Source organism: Xiphophorus hellerii, chromosome 8, assembly GCF_003331165.1.
Source record: "Xiphophorus hellerii strain 12219 chromosome 8, Xiphophorus_hellerii-4.1, whole genome shotgun sequence".
NCBI lineage: Eukaryota > Metazoa > Chordata > Actinopteri > Cyprinodontiformes > Poeciliidae > Xiphophorus > Xiphophorus hellerii.
The window spans coordinates 7,142,649-7,161,223 of record NC_045679.1 but is presented as its reverse complement, the minus strand read 5'-3'; the positions used below and the strand labels follow the sequence as shown (position 1 = coordinate 7,161,223).

The window sequence follows — 18,575 nt, the reverse complement described above, 5'->3', positions numbered from 1 at the left end:
CCTTAATAACGCTTTTTTATTATCAGTTAATCATTAGAAATTAAAAGTAGTTTGATCAATAAATCCCTGGTTAATATATTGTGCTTAAATGTCGTTCAGGATAGTCTCTGTTTAATCTACATAACTGCTTTGGTGACGTTTTTTCCGCCTGATTTTTGCTACTTTCTCTAGTTTTCTCTTCTTCAATATCCATTTTCCAGATCCGTTACCAATCGATGCACCAGAATCAACCTGACCGCAAAAACGTGACTATACTGACATGGTTGTGTGAGGCTAACAGAAACCCTTAATAAAAGCAAAACCGTCACTGAAATGTTTTATCTGACCTCTGAACGGCGTGAAATGCAAGCGTAATTGCAGGATCGATACGTTGAAAACAAAGAGTGAATTTGCAGAAACAGTCTGTGGGAGTTAAAGGAGCATTTTATCAATAATAATCCAAAGCGACAGCAGCACTTTGCATGTCGTCCCTTCAGATTTGATGGTTTATCGACTTGTTTCTGTGCATTCAACAGATTGGCAAGTGTTGCATTTCCTCCTTCAACTCTCATCTGAAGCAGCAACAACATTATCTGTTTTCTTGTTAAGGTCACAGGATGAAAACAGACCGTTATCACGGTTTTCCCTTCAAAATAAACATATTGATATTCAATTAGCAATAAAATAACAGGATTGAAATCGTTGAACAGGTTCTGCACATCAAATCTGTTACTTTTGGGAAACAAAATCCAGCATTCAGCTCATTTACTGAGAGTTTCAACACATTTTTATATTGTTTCTGCATTTTTATGACAATCTGAACAATTAAGTAAAATAAAAGTCTGCATATTTTATCTGCTTGAACCTTGAATTATGAAAAAATGTGATTCTCATTTGCGATTAATCGATTAACAAATTATTTAAATAATCTTGTTAATTGATTATCACACATTGAAATGCAGCAAACGACAAGAGAAGAAGAACATCTTCCAGGGCTGGAAGGATTAATCAGATTAATCGTGATTAATGGATTATCAGCTAATCATCATCAACTAATTTAGTTAGTGATTAATCGTTAACTGGAGTACACACACAAAAAAGGGCCATTTACTAAAAATGAAAACATATTCAGAGCAGAAGTTAAGCAAAAAATTGCACAATATATATATATATATATATATATATATATATATACATACATTTTGCAATTAGAATAAAAAAAACATTTGTTTTGTTTTAGATAAAACTCTTTAAGTGGCAGTTTTAGCTTCACCTGGTTCTGATTTACTATAGGCAATAAAATGTTTATTTTATTTATAAATGTTAATATTTTTAATTTGTATATTTTAATATATATCTAATATTGCATAAAAGAGGTTTAGGTGGTTCAATGAAATAGTGTTATTTTTTATCCGATTAATCGTCAGAATAATCGCTACATTAATCGTTAATTTTAGTGCTTTATTGTCGATGTGAATTTGGATATTTACCATCAAAAGCCCTGCAATTAACCTAAAAATATTATTCTTGCAACTTCCTTTAAACTCTAGATTTAAAAAAACCTAACATCTGTGTTATTTTTTTGCTCAGACATCAACACAAAGCACATAATGAACAGTCTCTGACGTGTCAGATGCTTTGTGAGCTGGAGATGCAGCGCCTATCTGTGCCAAATGAGCTCAACTGTTGCCCAAAAGCCATTAAAAACCCATCAGTGAGCCGCAGTGCTGGATGTTGGCGGCACAAAAACTCGCTGCAGCATCTCGGTGTCTCCATTTAAGGCTGAAAAGAGCCGCAGCGTCCAGCTCAAGTGAAATTAAAAGCCTCATCAGAGGTTAGATTTGTCCTTTTCATCACGTAAAGAGGCGTTAAAACAAAGTGCTGAGATTTTACGTAGATTTCTACTGGAGAAACTAGCGTGGGAAAAATTTAGATACATATTAGGACATTTCTTCGTCTTTTCAAGCTTAATTTAACACATTTGCTGGTCAGTTTCACTAAATCAAAATGTTCTTTAAGTACAGTAACCTCAGATTATTAGACATGTTTGAATTAACAACATTCTTAAATTTTATTTGTAATAAATACTCAGTTTAGGGCTGCAACTAACAATTCTAGTGATCGATTATTCTGACGATTAATCAATTAATCAGATAAAAAATTTTGTAGATTTTTCATTTAACCACTTAAGTCTTTTTATACAATATTCAAATTAAAGATGCAAATACAGTTAATTTTTTAAATACGATAAACATTTTATTGCCTAAAATGCAACAGCAGCAGGTGAAGCTAAAACTGCCACTTCAGTAGATTTGAATGAAAGATATTTAGAGACAAAGTTTTTTTTACATCTTAAATGAAAAAAATATGTATATTGTACAATTACTTCTCTGAATATGTTGCTTTTTGAGTTTGTTTTTTGATTAGTTGACGATTATTTAAATGATCACGATTAATCTGTAAAATAGAAATTAAATAAATAATTCCAAAACAATTTAATGAGCCAGAAGCATTTTAATAAATCACTTTAATCAAAAAAGATTATTTTTATTTCACAAGTTAAATTCAAAAAGTTGAACTTCACATCGTTTAGTTACAAACAGGGACATTTTAAGCATTTATTACGGTAATTTTGATGTTACAGCGAATGAAAACCCAAACATTCAGTACATCAAATCATCTGAATATTTTCAGGCTTCATGGAGATGTTGATTTTACTTTCAAGGCTGCTGTTATTCCCATTGGTGGTTTTTCCCTCCACTAAATTTTCCACTAATATATTTGGGAACATCCAGCTTCTTTCGCAATGAGCGTTTTGTAACTTAGCTTCTTCTCTTTTCTTTCTTTTTTTTTTTTTTTAGAAAAAGTGCAAGCTCAATGAAAAGTTGCAGACTTTTCTATAAAGCTGGATCAGAACCAGGAAATGGATTTATTCAGACGAACCGTTACAAGGAAGTGGCCAAATATCCAAAAGCTCAACGTAATGCTAATATTTGGATTAATTTAGCCAAATACTAACATCTCTACCAGGAAGTGAGTCGGGCATCTCTAAATAAATAACAAAACATAGAAAAATGTGCAAATTTATCCCTTTGCAGTTGTTATTCACATTTTATTAAAAAATGTCACATTGAAAATTATTTACAACCTTCTCAATAATCATTGAAAATATATTTATTAGCTTTGCAGTGATTACGCCATCCTTCGAATGGCTTAGCAGCTTTTTGCAGGTTGAAACTGGGATTTTAATGCTTCATCTTTGAGGTTGGAAGGCCTCTTTACCATCACCCTAATCTACAATCTTCCACCACAGATTAAAGTGAAGATTTGATTCTTTAACCTTCATCAAATCCAGCCCTAAGAAGTCAAAAGTAGTGTTGAATTGATGTAAACTTATTACATTATATCTGGATTCTTCATTATTTACTCATTAGTTCATTTCACATTTTTAAAAAAATTTAAATATATCTTTTGATCCTCCAAATCTTTTTTTTTTTTACTGATACAGGAAAAAGTGAAAACTATGGCCAAGTATTACGGTAATTATACATAGACAAAGAGTTTCTGATAAAACCCTTGGAAATTTTGAGATTAATTTCATGTTTATAAGAGAAGAAAAATCAGCAAGTAAAAAAAATTAAAAATGAAAACAAAAGTTAAAATTGGAAGATGCTTCGTGCCTTTTGGAATTTTTTTTTTTTTCTTGTAAATATGTGAAATAAATGTGAAAATTTCTGAGTAGCTTGGTTAAAATTTACTGTTTTGTGGACAATTTGCTATATTTTTCTGTAACTCCAAGATTTTGAGATTGTTTTTGTGATTTTTTTGCGATCAAAATCATTGATTATGTGATGCTTTGCGATATTTTTGCGATAATTTCCTGTAACTCTCATGGAGAACAGAGGGATGGCGCTTTGTTGCGATCTTTGCGTTTATATACGACGGTTGATGTGACCATTTATGTTTTTGTTAATTTGACATCAATTAAAGCTGAGGTAGTAGAGTAGCAGAACAAAGAAATACTGCCACCTACAGGTGGGAGTTTGTATAATTTTAACCTGATAATTTTGACAATTTCTCTGTAAAATTTGCAATAAAATCACAATCACAAAAATGCAGGGATTTGTTGGTTTTTGCGAGAAATTCTGTGAAAAACCTCAACATGTACGATGGCCATAACACTTTGTTGTAGGAAAAAATAATTTTTTTTCTCCATCTAACCTTCAAAAATATTTTCTATCCAAGTTTCTTCCAGGTCAGAGTTGATTGCGAGTCCATCTCAGGTCCAGACAGTTTAATAACCCCTTCATGTCATATAAAGTCAATTTCCAAGTAACAGACAAACAAAAACATCCATGAAACCTGAATAAATAAACATAAATTAACCCAGAAAAAAAAAAAGCTACATTCATTGAAGAACCTGGATCATTAAGAATGTCAGCTTGAGTCATTCATTTATTAAACATCTCCATTATTTACCCACAGAAGTGATAAATCAACACTAAATGTACGAGTCAGACATTAAATAGCACTAATGAGTGATTTCCACCTCATAATATCCCAAAATTAGAAAATATACAGTCATTAATCGATAACTGAGTCGTAACAAAGTGTTCTGGTGAGTCTGATCCGAGTTCAGCTCAGATATGAAACCTTTTCCTTAGGAAAAATAAAGGAGGCCGAAACCCGGACCTTGCGGGCCTCCGGGTTTCATTTGGGAGGAGAAGGCCATATGGGCAGAGGGTGAGCCTCGGTGTTGAAGACGTACTTGTCTAGACTGAGCAGCTCCTCGTCGTCGGAGAACAGCAGGTAGAGGTACTTCAGCGTCTCGCCCAGGAAGAAGCTCTCCATCTTGTCCCGAGGGCCGGGGTTAGCGGGGTCACGGACGTTGTTGATGGACGTGTAGCCGCCGCCAGGGACCTGGGATTGGAGAAGACGTGTGGTCAGGTGGTTAATGCTTCCATTGGGAAGCTGAAAAATCAATTTTGATACATGCTGAGCTTTCCCCAAGCTGCCAGAAGTCGAACATGAAACATAATTACATTTTCACCAGCTGAGGAAATGTCAGAGAGGTCAAGAAACAGAGTGAAAAATCCTTCATTGTCGGTTCAAATTCATTTCTTTAAAGGTGAACTATCACACTTCCTACAACAGGTTAGCTGTTTTCATTACATTTTGAACACAAAATAATTTTTAGATAATTAGATTTGAGCTGTTTTAGGGCATCTTTTCACTTTAAATCCAAATAAGCTGCTGCTGGCCACGCCCCCAACTCTGTTAACATTCACACGTAAAAATGGCTGCAAACAGATGTGTAATTACACAACCGCACATCTTTGAAAAGCATTAGTAGAGCCTCCTGAACAACAAACAAGAATGCAGCAAGTGGTTTCTGGATGGGAAGTAAACAATAAAACACTTGTCTTTTCCAGCAGCCATTGTACAGCGCATACAGCGGTAAAACCAACTCCAATAGGGTTGGTAGGTAACAGGCAGAATTCTGCTGGGGGTTGCTAAGCAACAGGGAAATTCTGCTGGGGTTGCTAAGTAACGGGGGGGAATTCTGCTGTTGTTGCTAGGTAACAGGGCACTCCCTGATTATTTGTGACGTTACGTTTCAGAGGTTTTAGAAACTTTGCGTTTTCCAGACATCAAAAAACTTTAACTTAATGGCTAAAACCAGCTGAGTGTTTTCTTTATTTAAGCATTGGGACTGTTTTTAGAAACAGTGAGTGAGATAACATAAAAATGTGAATTTTGCATAATAGTTCCTCTTCAAGTTCTGGCTCTACAATAGCTTACAAATCTCTTCTTGACAAAAAAAAGACTATTAAGTTATCAAGTAATACATAACAGTAGAAGTTTTTATTAGAAATATACTTTTTTGGCCTTCAAGTTTGCTAGACTTGATGATTTTGGCCGACGTGACAAAAAGTTTGGCCACCCCTGGTTTAGCATAATGTTCACATCATCAGCGAATCTGAAATAACAGGAATACATGAGCGGCTGGCTGGTCAGTACCTTGGTGTAGGCGTTGAAGCTCTGCAGGATGTCCCAGCCCCAGTCTCTGTACTTGCCGTCCTTGGTGAACCGGTACATGTAGAACAGGCTCTCCACCGTCTCCGGGCGCAGCAGGTTGTGTCTGTCGGCAGGCTGCAGGATAGCAATCAGTGTTTTTAGTCTGACCTTTAAAAAGCTGACAGGAAGCACGGAAACTGGACACAACATTATTAAAGCCGTTTGTGGAGACAGAAGCAGCAGTGAGGACTGAATGAGAACCAGCAGCAGGTCCTTCTTATTATCCAGTGTTTGTCCTTATCTTTAACTTAGCATTTTAGAGAGAATTTCAGCAGCTCTTTAAAACTTTTGGGTGACATGAGTCAGCGCTCGCCCCAGGCTGAGTGGGTGGGTCCAGATGAAGGAGTAGAGATGGAACGAAGTGGCAGAGCAGCAGCTGATCGATGGAGCTATACAGCATTTTTAAACGGTCTCTCCATGCATTGACGTCTCGTTTCTGCTTGGTTTGCCTGACGGACTGCTTGGCTCTCCGATGTCAACGTTTAAAAAGTCAGATAAAAACGTAGAAGGAGAAGAGGAGCGGCCAGCGGTTTCAGTTTCATCAGCCAGATAAACTGGATGCATATTTTATTAGTGTTTATGATTTGACCAGGATTCACAAACATTTTACATGGAGCCGTCAGAACGTTCAGTAAAACCTGCAAAAATCTGAAAGAGAAAGAAGGACTGATGGATGGATGGATGGATGGATAAACAGATGATGGATAAACAATGGATGGATGTTTTGTTGGTTGGTTGGACAACCAACCATCCGGGTATATGGACGGTTGGTTGGATGGACAAATGGTTGGCTGGTTGGTTGAATGGATGGTTATTTGGATAAATAGTTGGATAAACAGGTGGATAAACTAGGCAGTTGGTTGGTTGAATTGTCAGTTGGTTGAATAAATGGATGGATGGATGGATGGATGTATGATGGATGGTTGAATAAATGGATGGATGGATGATGGATGGATGGATGGATGGATATCTCTTTGTTTCCTCTGGAGTCGATAATCTGACATCATTCAGGCCATTTCTGGATTGAAAGCTTCTGTTGATGAAGAGTCCAGTCAGACTCTCATGTTGTTTATCATCATCATCATCATGATGGTGTTTAAAAGCTGCTCTCTCTCTAAATCATCCTAAAGGCCTCTGTGATCACTCCGTTGTTTCTCTGGGTCTGAATGAGCTCAGAGAGCGTTTCCTAATTATCTCTGGAGTTAATGGAGAAATATTCAGCGCTGCGAGAAACTCAGAGCTGCTAATGAAAAACCAAACGAGGCCTGAGGAGAGCGGGGTGGCCGCGCTCAAACAAACACAGAGCGGCTGATTAAAAATCAGATTCATCAGACCTGCTGGAGCATCTCAGGCCGGTTCGCACCGATTACACTGCAAAAACACAAAACCTGACCAACAACCTACGGTCCAGTTTCTACTGCAGATATCTAAGCACACGTAAAATAACTTACAAGTTACTTTTCAGCAAGAAATAGCAGCTTGTTTTATGTCAATAAAATAGTTGTAAGTAAAATAATTTGCCATAGAATAAAACATTTTTATATATTGTAGGCTTTAATATGAGGAACATTAAAACTTATAAAATACTTGGTAAGATTTTTGCAGTATTTCTTTAAAAAGTCAGATTGTGAGTGAAAATTGGTAATTATAAGTTATAATATGGGAAAATGTCTTCTTTCCTGCCAGATTATTTCACTTATAGCTATTTTAAAATTAATATTAAGGATTTATTGACTTAAAACAAGAGCCTGTACCTTGCTGAAATGTTATTTGTAAGTTAGTTTTGTATAATTTTAAATGTACTAAGATATTTGAAGTAGAAACTAGATAAAAATAGTTGGTAGGATTTAGTGTTTTTGTAGTATTTCTCTTTCAGATCGTGTATAAAAACATGTTATATGTGCATGGTAATTAAAATTACAATGTAATTATTGGAAAAATATCTTGTTCCACTCGCAAATTATTCCACTTATAACTATTTTTAAAATAAATATTACAGAATTGACTTAAAACAAGCCTCTATTTCTTGCTGAAAAGTTACTTTTAGTGATTTTAAGATATTTGAAGTAGAAACTAGATAAAAATACTTGGTAAGATTTAGTATTTTTGCAGTATTCCTCTTTCAGATTGCTTTAAAAATCCATTATTGTGTATAAAAACATGCTAATAGTGAATCTTGCACATGGATATGAAAATAAAAGCGCCTGAAACTCGGCCGACCTTCACAGAAACGTCCTGGCCTTCGTCGCCCTGCATGTTGAAGTGAGCGATCTCCGGGCTGAGGCCCGTCTCCATCTGCTTGTACATCTGGTGGCAGGTCTCCATCAGCTGCTGGGCCAGGTCCAAGTGGTCCGGCGGCAGGCCGCTGTGCACCCCCAGAGCCAGAGTCCCCGGCAGGAAGCACACCAGGTGGTCCTGCAGGGCGGCGACAAAGAGAGAGATGCTCACTGCAGGAAATAAATCTGTTTAATGCAGAGCTCCCACAAGATCTGCGCCATCTTAGGCTGCGTTCAGACTGGAGCTTGAAGTGAACCAAATCTGATTTTTTTATTTTCTTTAATTTGATCTTTTAATGACCGTCTGAACAACGCAGGTTGAGTTTGTTCAAATGCGACCCAGGCTGCTCAAGAAGGACAGCGAACAGTAAGGGGCGGGACGGATACCATATCAGGAAATGGAACCATTGCACTCCGGAAATGAAGGGGGCGCCATTTGCTATTTTATTTGTGGTCTCCTGTTTTTATTTTCTTTTGAAATCTGTGATATATCGTCACCTTAATGAAGCAGTTTCACTCTCAGCATGTATTCGAACTTCTCTGTTTTATTTATTTCAGCTCAGCTCACAGTTCTAAACAAATTCTGTACGTTTCTGCGTACTTCTAAATCTGTTCCTTATTTGGGTCTTTGTGGGTCTGCTACTGCCCCTAGTGGTGAGGGAGTGGTAACACAACTAACAAATACCAATGGCTTCCAGACCAACAAAAAGGAAATATGTGGTGAACACATATTGATACATGAACAAAATGGCCGCCGTCAGGATCGACCCTGTTTGAGACGGACAAGGAAATATGTCAGACGATGTGGACAAGCTGCCTCGGATCGATAAAGTTCATTACATTAGCTAAGCTAGTTCAGCAGTAAGTACTACAGAAACATCTGATATTTACCTTAGTATTACACTGAGGTAGGTAGAGTACTAAAGTAGTTTTAAAATATTTATATTGTTTAATAGCTAGGTAGGAATGAGGGGAGAGCTAGCTCTAACCTTGTCGTTTGTTTATTGTTGTCATAGCAACTGCCTACCAAGATGGCTGTCGGTTACAAAGTTAGCGGAAATGTGGCGTCGCATGAGAGCTACACCAACTCCCACGACCCTCCATTGGTACCATTTTGGGGTTGAAGCGGTTGTGGGAGAGTTCTCCGATGAAGGTGAGCCGGCCGGGTCCGGTCTGCCTCACCAGGTGCTTCTTCACTCCTTCCACCGCCTGCAGGTAATCCTCCAGCAGCCTGCAGCCAGATTCAGGAGGGTTAAATGCCGTTTGTGCCCTTTATGTTGGAACCCAACATGTTTTATGAGGAACTCTGAATACTCGCAGGTATTTGTGGATTTTACCTACTGGGGTTTTTAACGTTGTGCTTTTAAATATAGATTTAATAACAATTATAAGTTTTGGAAGTTTGTTTTTTCATGGAAAAATGTTGAATTTCCACAACAAAATGACAAAAACGTACCAATAATGTCCTTAGAGCTAATTTTCTGGTCATTAGCTTTGACAAATATCAGATTGAAACAATTTTATTCATCCCTATTCTCAAAAGTTTTATGTTTTTCATTTTGAAACTTTTCCCTTTTATCCTGTCTTTCTTTTTCATTCCTTCCTTGTCTATTTTCTTCTTTTTCCCTTTTGTCTGCCTGCCTTTATTTCCTTGTCTCATTTCCTTTCCCTCTTTCACTGTTTCATATGAAATAATAAAGTCATAATGTTGGATCATTATTGTTCAAGTCGGTACATTTTGGTTCAGGAGATAAAAAACGAGGCATTACTCGTCTTCGGTCTTCCCGCCCTGGATCCACTGCTTCAGCAGGTATTCGTAGTAGCTGTCGGCCCGCGCGCCCAGCGTGAACACGCCTTTATGGGAGAACTGGCCGCTGTTGGTGTTGATGAACATGGGAACCAAGCCGTCGTGTTTCCCTGGCAGCCTGTGGACCAACCGCATCACCTCATTCACAGCGTCCTGGCAGGAAAACAGGAAGGAACGAAACGAGATTAATGACTGATGCTAAAATAATTAGCGTCTGAGCTAATCAGAAGGAAGACATCAGATGTTCCTGAACGGTGCCTGTAACTTTAAGAGCCTGATTTTATCACATTTTGGTGTAAATATCTATAATACCAGCTAATAAATCACAACTTTTCTGAAATTTCTGTGACTTTAAAAAAAGCAGAACCTACATGACCATATATGGAGTGATGATGTATCACATGGAGCAGAAATTTGTAAACAGTGCTACTTATTGAAACAACACAGGAAACAAACACCATTCTTAATTGGAAAAAACCCAGCATTTAGAGTTAGCATTTTTAGCTTTTAGCATTTAAAATGACATTTCACTATATTAACAGCATTCAACGATTAATCGATTATTCTAGTGATTAATCAGACTAATTGGCACATTCTACAAATTTTTTCATTTAAGCCCTTTTTATGCAACATTAGAAAACATTAGAAGATGCAAACAATTAAATGTTTGTAAGAAAATTAACATTTTATTGCCTAAATTGCACTAAGAGCGTTTCTTTACTGAACACTATCATTTATAGCAAAGGATGCATCTGCAGGTAAAAATACTAACATCGACTTGAAAATTAATTTTTAAGACAATTAAATCTGAGCTTAGAAGTATTTTTCTAGCTGCAGATGCATCTTTTGCTACAAAAGGTCAAGAATTCACTAAAGGAATTCTGTTACTGCATTTTATGGAATAAAATGCTTCTTTGAAACATTTATTAGACAAATAAAGACATCTTTTATTTGTCTTTTATAAACAAATAAAAAACGTTCATTTGCATCTTTTGCTATATCTCTAATATTGTTTAAAAAGGCTTAAATAAAAAATCTGCCAAATATGCCCATTTTAAAAAATCCGATTAATCGATTAAACATCAGAATAATCGATTAATCGATAACTAAAACAATCGTTAGTTGTCACCCTAATGTGTAGAATGTGTTTGGGTTGATTTTGTTGGCGGAAGCTGCAACAGAGGGTCCCTGTGGTACCAGTTTGTGGTCCAGACCTGGTACTGGGGGTCCTGGGTGAGGTGGCTCAGCTCCCTGAACTCCAGCTGAACGCTGGTGACCTCGGCGACCGTGCTGTCTGACGTCCACCGCGGCGGGTGCGCCGTCCCCTTCCCGATGTTGACATCTGAAAACGGGATCTTTGATGGCGTCTTGAATGCCGGCATCAGTCGGGACCCCAGATCTTTCTTTAAGGGGCAGAAAATAATCTAATTAAAAACTGAAGATGTTTTTCTTGATGTTGAAATAAAGTTTTTTCTTACAGCTTTATCTAAGAAGAGCTGGTCTCCTGTCAGGTGGTAGCAGCTCAGCAGTCCGCCCAGAATCCGAATAGTCGTCTCAAAGAGATTCACGTCCACGTTCTTGTCAAACGAAAGCTCTTTCTCCACCCAGCTTCTAGCTTCAGCAAATTCTGCATCAACAGACCCGTTGCATGTTATTCTTTACATCCGGAAATTTCACACATGCGCACAACGCTGGAGGGAAAAAAGGTGATTCTTCTACATGCCATCCATGTAGAAAAACTCTGTTTAAACAAATTAAACCTGGACATGTAGCTGTTACTAATTTAGTGCAAAGCAAAAAAAAAGTGTAAATGTTAAGGATGTAAATGTTGACCAATAAGTTTAAAATCTTCTGTGTGGAACAAAAAGAGAAATAAATCACCTTCTTTTAGGCCCATAATCCACATGGTGTCCAGGGAGTCGATGAGCGTCAGGCCCAAACCGAACCATTCGCTGAATGACTTGGTGATGGGTTTGAGCTCATCGTGACCCCAGGCGTATTCCCGGTAGGCTTTCCAAGCGTGCCTGAAGGCATCACGGACGGCCTCCAGACGCTCCGCCGCTTTGGGGGAAACTGGATTTAAAAACAAAGACGATTCATTTAGGTCTACAGCTCCTCTTGAAATGCACCGAGTTAAAGAAAGTCTTCAAAAATTTTGAAAACCCACAAACAATGTTACAAAATATATAAACAAAAAAACCCAGAATGCAGCTGTAAGAGCAGAAACATGTAGATGGTTTTAAAAACCATCCGATCGTGAAAATAATCAATTAATCACCACAAGAAACAATTAATCGTCAGAATGCAACTTGATTGGTCAATTAATGGTCAAAATAATCAATTGTCAGAATTATTTATTAATTGTCAGGAAAACTGATTAATCATGAAAGTTATATGATAGATCAATCATCAGACTAATCAATTACTAATCAGGATAATCAGTTAATGGTTGTGATAATCAATTAATCACCAAACTAATTAATTGTCTGTCCAATTGTTTAGTGGTCAGAATGACCAATTAATTGTGAGAATAATAAATGAATTATCAGACTAATCAACTAATTGTCAAAATAATCGATTAATCGTCAGAATTATTGAATAATCATGAGATAATCGATCAGACAAATCAATTAATCACCAGTCTATTTGCTTAGAGGTCAAAATAATCGATTAACCGACAGAACGATTGATTAATGGTCAGAATAATCGACTGATCATCAAACTAATTAATCTTCAGGATAATTGTTTAGTGGTCACAATGACTGACTAATCGTCATAATGATCCATTAATCATGAGAATAATCAACCAATTATTAGACTAATCAATTAATCTTCAGTATAATTTACTTCTAAAATAATTGGATGTTGCAGCCCTAAATAAATCTAACAATAATAAATTCAGTTATGAACATTTAAAAACATAAATACGTTTCCCTCTTTCCCTTCAAGCTTTTCTTTTTGGACCAATGAACTGGAAACATCTGAACTCATCACTTCCTGTTCATTACAAACAATCAGAGGTGAGAAGAAGCAAATGAAGGTGGACCTTGCTGATGGATGGAGGCCGCAGGTTCGGCCGGCGCTTGAGGCTCCACAGCTTCTTTCTGATTGGACGGAGGCTCCGTGGCCGGCTCGGCTTCGATCACCGCTCCTCTCCAGCTGCACGGCAACAACAGCAACATCTAAACACGCCTTTTAAACATTTCCTTTCCTAAAACAATTCACATTACCTGATCATTTTCTTCTCCTCCTCCTCCTTTTCCTCGCCAGCTTCTTCCCGAACCACTTCCTGGTTCTGCTTTGCGTCGCTCACCATGTCCAAAGCATTTCCATCTTTCCGGGAGTTTGGTGGAGCTCTTTTGTTGGAAAATGGCTTCCTCTGTCGGTAAAAACACAGAAACAGATTAAAAAAAGGAACATAAAACACACTTACTTGTATAAATGCAATAATATCCCTCATTTATTTAGAGCTTATTGTTTCAGAAACATTTCTGTTTTATTCTCAGATTATGTTGATGCATCTTCTTGCAGTTTTGAACAATCCCATCATGACTCACCAGTCTCCCATATCCTACACATTTCCACAGTAACCAGCAGCTATTTAAATCCTGCATCCTGAGTCATATTAACCGTTTCATGGAGCTGCTGCTGTTACTGTAAATAAAAGGCATCGTTTATAAGATCATTTAATTTTGATTTTCCAAAACACACAGCTGGTGTTTTTAATCTCTTTGCTGCCTCTGTGTTTGTCTAACAATGACATATTGTTTGTAAATCTTTAATGCAAAATGTTTATATTTTTTGGACAGTTTTGACCAAATGAATTATCTAAGTGTTGTTCTTTCAGTAAATGGCCGTCTTCTGAGTATAATAAATTAGTTGAAAATTATTTTAATAACTGATTTATCACAACTGTCAATAAAACATTAATTTTCTCATTTAAAAAGAGTTTGAATTATTTGTTTATTTGCATCTTTTAATGTTTTTCTATTATGGAATAAAAATGGCTTAAGTGGTTAAATGAATGTGACATTTTTCTTTATACAAGCAATTGAAAAAATAATCAATTAATCACAAAAATAATTGATTAATCAGAATGATTGATTGTCAGAATCTTCTATTAATTGTCAAAATAATCAATTATTAACCAAAATAATCATCAGAATTATTGATTACTAGTCAGAATGCCACTTGATTAATCTGATCAATTGTCAGAATAATCAATTAATCATCAGGATAATCTATTAATGGTCAGAATAACTGATTAATTGTGAGAATAACCAATTAGTCACCAGAATGATCGATTAATCATTAGAATAATAGATTAATTGTCATAATAATTGATTAAATTAATCGTCATAATGTTCAGCTGGTCGTCATAATGTCACCTGATTAGTCTGATCAATAGTCAGACTAATCAATTAATCAGAATAATTTATTAATAATCATATAACTGATTAACTGTAAGATCAGTAATCACCTGAGTGATCAATTAATCGTCAGGATAATCAATTAATCTTCATAATAATTGATTTATAAGATAATTGGAAGTTGCATTAATAAATAAACCTGATAAAATATGCAGTCATGACCATTTAAAAACAACAACATGAATATTCACTCAGCTCTTGTTTGAGAAATAAAAATCCCACCTTGGTGGGCGGCCTAGCCAAAGCAGGGATGTTTGGTCCTCTGGGCTCCATCGGGTCTTGTGGTCCTTCAGCTGGCTCCGCATGGGACCCGGCTACCGGACCTCTGCCTTCAACCGGCCTCAGAACCGGCTTCAGACCCGGGGGAACCAGACTTCTGTCACTCAGCTCCAGCCAGTCCTCCTTATCGGACAGCCCTGCAGAATTTACCAGTTAGCTGAAATTCATCATCAGAAGCACCAAATGTTCCACTGAACTCTCATTAAGACGAGCGCCTGGCTTCACCTCTCACCTCTCCATTGCTCCGCAACGCTGGAGAAGGAGAGCAGCGCGAACACGAGCAGCAGAGCCAGCAGGAAGAGGACGAGGCTCCGCTGCAGCCGAGAAAGCTGCTTCCACTTCTGAGAAAACAAAAACGGACAAATTAAATGAAACTCGACTTACAACAATAACTCCGACATCACCTTCGTTTCACCTAAAAACAACAAAGTACAATCTCTCTTCATCTAATGTTTTATTTCTCAAACTTTCTCAGGCTGAATATCAGTTACCCAAACACTCACGGACCACCTGGCTTAAAACTGACCCCACAATAACAACACCTTAATATAAACAGTCTGAAATTTAAATATTCACTGTCTTTGTTCCTCCTAATATAAAAGGTGGTGCTGTTTTTTTAAATGTGACTGATCACATTAAACCATAAACAAGTTTATTTTGAGTTATTTACAGTTTCTGAAACTATGTTTTTTTTTAAGCTTTCGCGCATAGAGATAAAAAACAACTTTGTTTAAGGGCTATTTGTAATTTATAAACTAAATAAAGACAGACCTGAGCTGCAAAAACAAACATTTTCTTCCAACCAGTAGACTGCCCAACATCAATAGTTTTATTTTAGGTGTAAAGATGCAGTTAATCAGCGCGAGGCGCAGCGCTGCTCACCGCCTCGTCGTCATCACATCACATTCAGCCGCAGACAGAGATCTGCACTCATGTATCGTAACAATGTTGAAAAACTAAAGTTCTGTAATCCAGAAACCTTCCACCGGCATCTTCAGGCTTTCTTTTTAGTCTGAGGTTCAGAGGACTACAGAGCAGGGCATTATGGGTAAATACAACCAAAACAAACATGCTAGCCGTGGGCTAGCAGGAGAAATAACTCATTTCTCAAAATAGAAATCTTTATTTGTTTCTATTTTGTGAAGAAGAGTTTCTCATGTTGTTTCCTTCAGTGGCTTGTGGTGCAGCGCCCCCACAGGTGAGGAGGGGAACAGGTTTTTAAATTAGTTTGGTTTGACTAAGTGCAGTGTGAAAGAGAACCGCAGCAGCTGAAAATGTAACAAATGCTGCAACTTTGTTCACAAATAGAAGAAAATCTGCTGGACTATCAGGTTTAAAAACAGCCTGAAGAAACTCACAAACAAAGAGTCTCAGATGACAAACAGGCCAGTCAGGTAGGGAGCTGCTGGACCAGTTCGACATGGAGGAAACTGAAACGTTGTGGTTTTAACCCACCAGAGGATGAAACTCTTCACTACAGAGAAACAGGAATAATTCACCTGGATAATCTTTTTCTGCGCAAAATCACAAATATCTCAGTGAGCAGAAAAACGCCTGACAGGACAAATTATGAAGCGTTTGTTTCCTTCCTGTCAGGGAGATTTACTGGGTTCTGCTGTTCACACTCGCCCTCTTTTGACTTTCAGATCATTCAGTTTGTTTTCAGTTTGCCCCTCTTTTCATTTTGATTGTTTATGTTTTGCATGTTTTTGACAGGAAATAAATCAAATGTGCAGAAATATGGAGATAAATTTGGATTTTTGGATTGGTCGCCGTCCTCACCCTCCAGCAGGACTGTCTCCGGTGTTTGGCGTTGTTGTAGGCGTGACTGTGGGGGTCGCTCAGGGTCAACGCGATGAAGTCCTTCCTGGGAGGCGGGTACATCCTCGGTCTGGATGATGGGGTCAAAGGTCATAGAACCTGGCGACGAGAAACCAAAAGTTAAAACCACAGCAAACCTGTCAGGTAGGACATGGCTCCCAATATCGTCACTGACTTTAGAGACTTCACATTAAACCACAAATTAGGTTTTCTACCAACATTTGGACTCTTTCACTTCCCCCAGAATCTTTTTCTCTCAGAATTTATATGTTTCTCTCTCACAATCTTGACATATTTTTCTCATCATTTGGACTTTTCTTCCCCAGAATTTTGACATTTCTCAAAATGTTGACTTCTTTCTTCAATATTTAGATTTTTATTTTATGGAATTTTGACACATTTTTCTCATAATTTAGACTTTTTCCTCCCAAATGTTTTCCTTTTTTCCTCCAAAATGTAGATTTTTCTTTCCTAGAATTTTGACTAATATTCACATATTTTTGACTTTTTTTTTCTTAGGATGCTTATTTTTCTCTCTCAGAATTTTGATTTATTTTTCCCATAATTTGTATTTTTAATCCACAGAATTTTGACATATTTTCCCTCATAATTTGGACTCCTCCCTCTGGAATTGTGACATTTTCCTCCCAGGATTTAGATTTTTCTGTCCCACAATTATTAGTTTTTCCCCCTCCAAATTTAGATTTTTCTTTCCTAGAATTTTGACTAAACTTTCCCATATTTTAGACTTCTTTTCTCTCCGAATTTTGACTTATTTTTTCCCGTAATTTAGATTTTTCTTAACCAAAATGTTGGCATATTTTCATTCATTATTTGGGCTTCTTTCACCAGAATTTAGATTTTTCTCCCCCCAGGATTTTTACTGTTTTTTTCTCATAATTTAGATTCATTCTCCAAAACCAATAAAGTCAATAAAGTCAATATGATTTGTTTTCTCCTTTAGTGGCTCTAATCTTGTTTCGCACATTTTCAGCTGAACTGAGGTTATAAACTTCTCGTAATGTCAAGATTGCAAACCGCTTTCTATACGATTATACTAAACAATAAAACTTAAAAGCTCTATATTCCAAATTGTTTTAAAACACCGCAGTAACACACAGCTCAATGACCTAAATCTGGCTAAGGCTAACTAATGAGCTACTTTGTTTTATAATTTTATCAGAATATAACCATTTTACCAGCAGATGACAGAACAGTCCCCGGTTAAAGCTTCGCTTTTCTCCCCTCTCACCTTTGAGGCAGCTTGGCTCCCTGACAGCGACTCTCCGCTGCTGAAACCCAAACAGCTGTTAGCTTCCAGAGGCTAGCCCGCCTCTTCCAGCGGCTTCCACATGAAAAATAAAACCTTTTCCGATCCAGAACCGCAGACCAGTAGAAAAAGGAAACCTGTACGACTTTTACACCCAACAAAAAGCTGCTACATGAGACGCCAAGCAGGTTAAACCGGGGGGAAATTATGCTAAAGTTACAGAATGAACCAGATGCGGAAAGGAACGAACCGGTGACGACGTAGTGTCACGTGACCTGCGTAACGTAAGGACGTTAACCGTTTCAGTACCACGGTTTCGTCACAACCCCAAAATGTCAATATTAGCTTTTTACGGGATAAAATATAGCTTTTATTCTAATTTTATTATACAATTAAAACAATTGGATTGCTTTTGTAAAAAAAAAAATCTATCACAGGTTAGAAAAGGACGAAAAATTAAATAGATTTAAAAACAAATACATGTATGGCAGCTTATTCCGCAGATTATTCCCCTTTTATTATCTCTACATGACTTAACCTTTTTGGAGTTTAAGGTCAAACATTCTGGTCTTATTTTCAGAAATGTTTGAGCTCAAAAAGTTGAAAATGTGCAAGAAAATAAGTCTGAAATTTTG

The 18,575-nt window shown here is 37.1% G+C and overlaps 1 protein-coding gene across 1 annotated transcript; it reads right to left on the bottom strand.

The window, feature by feature from the left end:
* Nucleotides 1-2,488: 2,488 nt before the first annotated feature.
* On the bottom strand, nt 2,489-18,219 carry man1b1a (mannosidase, alpha, class 1B, member 1a). The gene is made up of 14 exons (XM_032570246.1): nt 17,923-18,219; nt 16,632-16,769; nt 15,082-15,190; nt 14,793-14,986; nt 13,371-13,519; nt 13,187-13,299; nt 12,022-12,213; nt 11,619-11,767; nt 11,355-11,543; nt 10,103-10,293; nt 9,444-9,564; nt 8,278-8,472; nt 6,001-6,132; nt 2,489-4,899 (listed from the first exon to the last, which is right to left on the bottom strand). The coding sequence occupies exons 2-14, from the start codon at nt 16,731-16,733 to the stop codon at nt 4,690-4,692; spliced, it is 2,046 nt and encodes a 681-aa protein (XP_032426137.1). The 5' UTR covers nt 16,734-16,769; nt 17,923-18,219; the 3' UTR covers nt 2,489-4,689.
* Between the last annotated feature and the right edge of the window lie 356 nt (nt 18,220-18,575).